Source organism: Rosa chinensis, chromosome 6, assembly GCF_002994745.2.
Source record: "Rosa chinensis cultivar Old Blush chromosome 6, RchiOBHm-V2, whole genome shotgun sequence".
Classification (NCBI taxonomy): Eukaryota; Viridiplantae; Streptophyta; class Magnoliopsida; order Rosales; family Rosaceae; genus Rosa; species Rosa chinensis.
Window position 1 is genome coordinate 26697167 of NC_037093.1, and position 7476 is coordinate 26704642.

Genomic DNA, 7476 nt, shown 5'->3' on the forward strand with positions numbered 1-7476 from the left:
CCCATACGTCCCTCATATCCCCCATTCTTAAGGTACCGCTCCTTGCGCCCTCCTTTGGGTGCATTATAATTCACCTCATGAACGCTCTTAGTTCCAATGGGCCTTGAATTATAATTTCTCACGAGTATGTTATCATATTTCTCAGCTACAGATATAACATTAATAAGCTGATGAAACCTCGTGATCCGTCCAGCATTGACTTTAGTACGGTATTGCTTTGATACCATAATGGCTTAAACGGGGAAGGTGGAGAGAGTTTTCTCAATTAGCTCTTGCTATGTGACAGGTTGTCTACAAAACCTCAACATGGACTGTATGCGAAGATCTTCTGAATTATATTCAGCAACAAACTTGAAATCAGAAAAGCGCAGATTGTTCCATTGAACCTTCAAGTCAGGGAGGAGGGAATCTTGGACATTGCCAAAGCGCTCTTCTAGCGCTACCCATAGCTCTCTTGCATTCTTGATCGACATATACTCCAATCTGAGTGCCTTGTCCATATGACGTAGCATCAAGATAACTGCTTGAGCATGCTTTGTAGATGTTCGCACGAACACAAGATCCGGGTTAGGTGCTTGGATTATGGGTAATATTCCCTTTGAAGTGAGATGGTTCTCAACATCGGTTACCCAACTATGGTAATCCGAGCCTGTTGAGTCAAGCATGGGAAAGTCGAGTCTAGGTTCATTCGACATCCTGAAAATAAGAAGAGAAGATATATTAGTTTCGGAGTTAAACTTCCACGAAAACTAAAACAATAAGATTTCCGAGCTATGCTACCAAGAAATCAATTTCCAAGAATCTCTTTTGGATTAGACCAAACAATAATGTTTTAATATGGTCACAATTTGATGCTTACGGACGCTCTTAGTCCAAGCATTGTGAACGCTCTTAGTTCACACGAACACTCTTAGTTCGTTTAATTATGAACACTCTTAGTTCATACGAACACTCTTAATTCGTTAAGCGTGAATCCCCATAATTCCGCTTTGTTAAATATCAAAATCATTTGGCAACATATATTCCAATATTTGCAGAAAATAAAAGGAATTTAAAATACATGGAAACAACAACTTTAATTCACAAAAACTTACGTGATGGTTCTTGGCTTGAGGACATGCGCATGTTGGAGCAGGCGTGTTTTTTTTTTTCTGGGCCGTCTGTTCTTTGGGCTTTCCTCTCTTTTTTTTCTTCTTTCTTTTTCCTTTTTTTTCTGGGCCGACCAGGTCCCCTCTCCTTTTTTTTTTTTTTTTGGGCCAGGTCCCCTCTCTTTCTTCCCTTTTTTTCTTCTTTCTTTTCCTTCGGTCTTCTTCATCTTTTGTTTTCTGGTTTTTTTTTCCTTTCTTTGCTGGCAGAAGGTGTGCAGCTTCGGCAGCAGCAGGAGGTTCGAGTAGGTGTGCAGGCGGGCTGCAGGTGCGTGGGATGCTGGGCGCTCTGGCTGCAGGTCATGCTGTTCGCGGCTTGGGCTACTGAAGGCAGGACGTGTGCGGCAGGTCGCAGGACGCAGGGAGGCTGCAGGGAGGCCGGCTGGAGGCTGGGAGCGTGCGGCAGGTCGCAGGAAGCAGTGCGGGCTATGTAGGGACGCAGGTAGGCAGGCAGGGCGCGGGAGGGCTTGCAGCAGCTTCGGCAGGCAGTAGGCAGCAGCAGCTTCTGCAGCAGGGCAGTAGTGCAAGGTAGCAAGCAGTCGGTGTGCAGAGGCTGCGCGGGCAGTAGGCACTCGGGTGCGCAGGTGTGCGGGCTGGTGCGGAGTTTGCAGGGGGTAGCAGGTTCGGTTGCAGCTAGTTCGGCAGGAGGCTGCAGCTAGTTCGGCAGGAGGCTGCATGGGCAAGGCTACAGTGCTGGGCAGCAAGTAGGTTGGTGGGCTGCTGTGGTAGTGGTGTGCAGGCTTGTGGCAGGGAGGCTGCAGGCTGCAGGGGTAGCAGGGCTGGGCGTAGGGGAGGCTAGGGTTTTCGGTAGGAGGCTGCAAAGCTTGCGGCAGTTTTCTTGGTGAGGGATTTTTCGGTAGTTTTAGGTTTTTTTCTTTTTTTCGGCTAGGGTTAGAACTCGTGCTGATAACGTGTTGTAGGAGAATGGAATTGTGTATATTATTGACAATAGGAGCCCTTTAAATACTTTAAATAGGGAGTTACAAGGTACCAAAAAGGTAATAGAATCCGATTACAATTGAATACCTAGAACACATTCCTATTACAACTCTAAACTCAGTTTGTAGAGGCACACATTATGTCGACATCCTTCAACAGTATTTGAATAAAACGTAATTCTGTTTCTTTTCTGGGTGCTTTATGGCAGCATTCTTTTAAGAAAGTTGAATAATATAAGTTTGAAAAATGGCCAATATTCTAGTACTGCATTTTCTTAATAATAAACGTCACTAAATGTAGAATAATGGTGCTTGACTCGGTTATGATGTGCTTGTTACGTGAGCTGCAGCACAACAATCTTGACAAAGTGCAGCTCTATATCCACCGATCTTGACAAAGTTGTCCATACTACATTAAGGCTTTGACAAAGATGTATATGTAAACTTCCCAACTGTAATATTGATAGGATAATTATGGTACGTAGGAGCTCAAATCAGTAAGAATATGCTTGAATATACAAATACACATTGCCAGATTTGACAGTGCTTGTCCACATTAGGACCAGAATATGCTAATCGAGGGATATTACGTAAGTTACTAGTCTACAGACTTTAGATTGAAAAGCCCTGGCTTCAAGTCAACCATCCTAGCAATTTCAGAATTTATCCATTACATTTCCGGCTACAACCATTCTCATCTCATCTGAGCCTTGATTGTAGTTCTGTTGCGGCTAGAAATGGCAGACCTGGTCTTATGCCCAGCTTTGCAAGTGATCCTTGACAGAATAGCATCCCCACTCATAGAAAAGTTTGCTAACATGTGGGATTTCAAGGACAACCTCCAGAGCCTAAGAGAGACCTTGATGTTGATTCAACCCACTCTCGAGGATGCGGAAGAGCAACAATTCTCCAACAAAGCTGTCAAAATTTGGTTGTCAAAGCTCGAGAAGGCAGCTTATGATGCTGAGGACGGACTGCACTACTTGACTGCTAAAGGTATGATCCGTATCAATTGTGTTCAACTTCTTGATCTTATGACTGCTTCCCACATTAAAGAGATGCTTCTGGCATTAGAAACAACTATAAATGAGGGACTTGTTAAGTTTACTTTTACAAGGCCTAATATGGTAGATCATCGATCTTCCGTGTGGGAGACTAGCTCTTTTGTCATCAAGTCACAGATATATGGAAGAGATGATGACAAAGACAAGATCGTGAGACTGTTGCTGTCTTCTCAAGCTTACCAGGAAGGATGTGCATCTTGTATCGCAATAGTTGGTATTGGAGGAATTGGTAAGACCACTCTTGCTCAATTAGCATATAATGACGAGAGAGTAATCCAAAACTTCGATGTTAGGATGTGGATTTATGTCTCTGATGATTTCAATGTCAAGAAGATCATGAAGACAATTATCGAGTCAGTAACAAAGGATGAGTGCAGGTTCTCAGACATTGAACTTCTTCAGTCTCAGCTTTGGCGTCTGCTGCACAATAAAAGATACCTCCTCGTGTTGGATGATGTTTGGACTTCGCATCACAATGACTGGGACAAACTAAAACCTTTGTTTAGAGGGGGTGTTGATGGATGCAAAGTCATTGTTACCACCCGCAATACAAAAGCCGCACTCATGACAGACTCTCCAAATTCCCCTTTTTATTTGAAGGGCTTAGAGGAGGAGGATTGCTGGGCTTTGTTCAAGCAACAGGCTTTTGGGCGAGGAGAAGAAGAGAAATATCCACACCTTTTGCCAATTGGTAAGCAGATTGTCAGAAAATGTGGAGGTGTGCCATTAGCAGCAAAAAGTTTGGGAAGTATAATGCGCTTCAAAAGAAATCAACAACAGTGGTTGTCTGTGCAAAATACTGAACTTTGGAAATTGGATGTGTGCGAACTAGACATTCTTCCTGCCCTGATGTTGAGTTACTTTTATCTACCATTTCATCTTAGAAGATGCTTTGCCTTCTGCTCAATGTTTCCAAAAGGTTATGAATTCAGCAAGTACAAGTTAATTCATATGTGGATGGCTGAAGGCTTATTATTGGAAGACGCAAGCAAGCGACCTGAAAATGTTGGTGATGACTGTTTCACCAATTTGTTGTGGATGTCTTTCTTTCAAGAAGTAGATCGATGTGATGGTGGAGGTGTGATTTGGTACAAAATGAATGATGTCATTCATGACCTCTCACAGTATGTTGCAGGGAACACAACCATGATACTTGAAAATGGTTTCCAGCCAAAGAATTTAGAAAAAATTCGCCACTCCTCTGTTGTTTATAGATATAGAGCAATTACAATTCCACAAGCTCTGTATGAAGCAAAACACCTGCGAAGTCTGTTATTTATTGGAGAATCTGGCTTGATAAAGGACTTTCTTTATAGAATCTCTTCAAGTTTTGAATACTTGCGTACGCTAGATCTGAACAGTTGTGATGTTCATGAATTGCCATATTCAGTGTGCCGCTTAATATGTTTGAGATATCTTGACCTGTCTTACACACCTATATTCACGCTTCCTGATTTCATGGCATGGAAACTCGCGTCTCTGCAGACTTTAAACCTACTCGGTTGCCCTAATCTGAGGCGTTTGCCTCCCTTGGGAGTCATGACAGGCCTAAGACATCTCGATATAACTGCATGCGCAAGTTTGACTCAGATGCCTAAGGGTATTGGAGAACTACATCAACTTGAGACATTGCCATTGTATGTTTTTAGCTACAACGGCGGGGCCCTTGAGCTGGGTGGTTTGAATCTTTATGGCACGTTGAATCTCACACATTTGGAAAATGTAACAAAGGTAGTAGAAGCGAAATCAGCAGGATTGAGGATGAAGGAGAATATCGAGTCATTGGGACTATATTGGAGAGGCGAAGAAGTGGATGAATCAATCATGATAAAAGTACCTAAAGCCCAACAAGAAGCAGTCATCTCAGGATCTCAGAGAGTGCCACAGAATTCTGACCCTGTGGAAGAAATTCTTGAAGCCTTGAAACCGCACGACAATCTGAAGATGCTAGTTATAAATGGGTATCCAGGAACTAGACTTCCTGATTGGACTCTCCCGAATCTAACTGCAGTTTATTTGAAGGAATGTAGAAATTGTCAGAATCTTCCAGCTGTTGGGAATCTCCTGATGCTTAAAACTCTTTCTTTGCAAGGAATGGATTGTCTGAAACACGTTGGTGCAGATTTCTATGGTGATGGTACCAGCATACCATTCTTGTCACTTGAAGAGTTATCGCTCTGTGATTTATCCAACTTGGAAGAGTGGTCGAGTGCAAATAACATGACTTCATTCCCGAGATTGAGGAAGTTAACCGTTAACAGGTGTCCCAAGTTAGCACATATACCATTATCTGAATCTCTTCAACATTTGGAGTTGCGGGGTTGTAAACTACGTTTGATGTCCATAGCAAATTTAAGTTTACTTTCTGTGCTCGTCTTGGAAAATATTCCAGACCTATCCTCTCTCCCAGAAGGACTTATTGCATCAGCTCATTTGTCTTGTCTGAAGATTTTGTCATGCCCCAAGCTTTGTTCACTGCCTTTGGAGATGGGAAATTGCCTTACTAGTCTGAAATCATTGACCATTGGTTGGTGTCAAGATCTTTCGTCTCTGCCTGAGAGTTTGCAAAACCTCAAAGCCCTGGAATCACTGGAGATTAGTGACTGTCACTACATAATCTCCATGCCGGATGGTGCTATTGGAGGTTTGAGTTCCCTTCGAACATTGTCCATTGAGAACTGCACTAGTCTGACTTCCTTGTCCTCAAGTTTGGAACATTTGACATTCCTTGAACACTTGACCATTATGTATTGTCCAAGTCTTGATTGTTTTCCAGAGGGTGTGCAACACCTCTCTGCCCTTCGAAGTTTGACTATCCTGAGCTGTCCTTGGTTTGACTCTCTGCCAAATGGCTTACAAAATGTCAGGACACTGCACTGTTTGGAAATTAGTAGCTGCACAAATCTAAGAGCTTTGCCAGAATGGTTTGAGAATCTTGACTCTCTTAGATCCTTGACCATATCTGCTTGTCCTAATTTAGAAGAATTGCCGGCAGGTCTAAAGCATCTCACTAAACTCCAGTACCTCTCTATCCAAGAATGTCCTGAGCTTGAGCAAAGATGCAGACAAGGAAGTGGAGAGGATTGGTTCAAAATAGCTCATGTTCCACATAAATGCATTGGTTCTCCTCAGGTCAATCAATCCAGAGAAGCAAGCACCTCAGGTGGATCGTCTTCTCAAACATCTGCTCAGTAAGCGTCTTCTCTTTTCATCATCATCAGTACGGGCATCATCACTATGGCTATCGTCACTGCTTCTAGCTCTGGTGCCCTTGAATTCTTTATGTAGATGGATAAATTGACCGCAGAATTTTAATTCCTTTTGCAGTGTAATTTCAATTAGGAACAAGTCATTATCAGTCTCTTTCTAGCCATTTATCTATGAACTGCACAAGAAATGAGTTTAGAGTTTCATTTCCCAATCTTATACCGTTCTAGATTATGTAGTGTATAATTGCTTCACATTCATTGTAGTTACTATTGCTTTGTATTCAACAGCGGCATGAGCAACTAAGCAATCAGAGAAGTTAAGTAATCAACAGCCTTCACAGCATAAAGACTGTTAATAGTTTAATACCCCCTACTTTGTTTCTCTGGGTACGTTTTTATTATCCTAATTAAAGACTTCCAAAAGTGTGTAAGTAAATGTATAGCTGGTTCAGCAGCTATCTGCTAGTCCTTTGATTAATTGGTTTTGTGTTTTCATTTTAATATTAGTCTGTGGTAATTAAGACTCTGGAAGATGATCAGATGTTATGTGTTATTTGGCCTAAGAATCTCAAGGTCATCAAACAATTGGGTGTTGGAACCTTCATCAATCTGAGGATTCAGGGGAAACAAATTTTGTATTATGAATGAGAAAATGTGTCAGCAATTTAAAGAACATTACAGCCTGCTTGAAAAATTCATTCCATGAATAGATGCTTTAAAAAATCTTTTGTTTTCGTAAGAAAGTATATTCTGAAGTTGAACAAATGAATTTTGTTAGCAGTGCTGACTAAAAATTTTATCACCTTCTTACCAAAATTTCATCATATTCGAGAAGAGTTAAATGGCTTGATGTAAACAATGGCCTTGATACTGAAGTGTCTACAGGATGAAAGCTAAGAAGGGCTTATTCAGATCATCATTTAGCCACTATTAATGCCAACTGCAGATTACTGATGTGACAAGTCCTAGGAGAGAATGGAGGCATAGCTATAGAGAAGAAGACTTTTGTAAATGTCTTGGTGTGATTGTACTTTTTTCTGGTGTTAAAGACTTGTGAAAACTAGTCTAAGGCCTTGGCATACACATTGAAGATGTTGCCTATATGAAAAGCAAATCCTAT

At 41.7% G+C, this 7476-nt stretch overlaps 1 protein-coding gene across 1 annotated transcript; it reads left to right on the forward strand.

Annotated features, from left to right (window-relative positions):
• Positions 1 to 2572: 2572 nt before the first annotated feature.
• LOC112169280 (putative disease resistance protein RGA1) lies at positions 2573 to 6892 on the forward strand. Its single transcript, XM_040509193.1, has 2 exons — positions 2573 to 6338; positions 6645 to 6892. The coding sequence occupies exons 1-2, from the start codon at positions 2821 to 2823 to the stop codon at positions 6658 to 6660; spliced, it is 3534 nt and encodes a 1177-aa protein (XP_040365127.1). The 5' UTR covers positions 2573 to 2820; the 3' UTR covers positions 6661 to 6892.
• Positions 6893 to 7476: the final 584 nt, after the last annotated feature.

Excerpts from the sequence above, each read along its gene's own strand:
- LOC112169280 (XM_040509193.1), top strand. The coding sequence starts at position 2,821 with ATGGCAGACCTGGTCTTATGCCCAGCTTTGCAAGTGATCCTTGACAGA.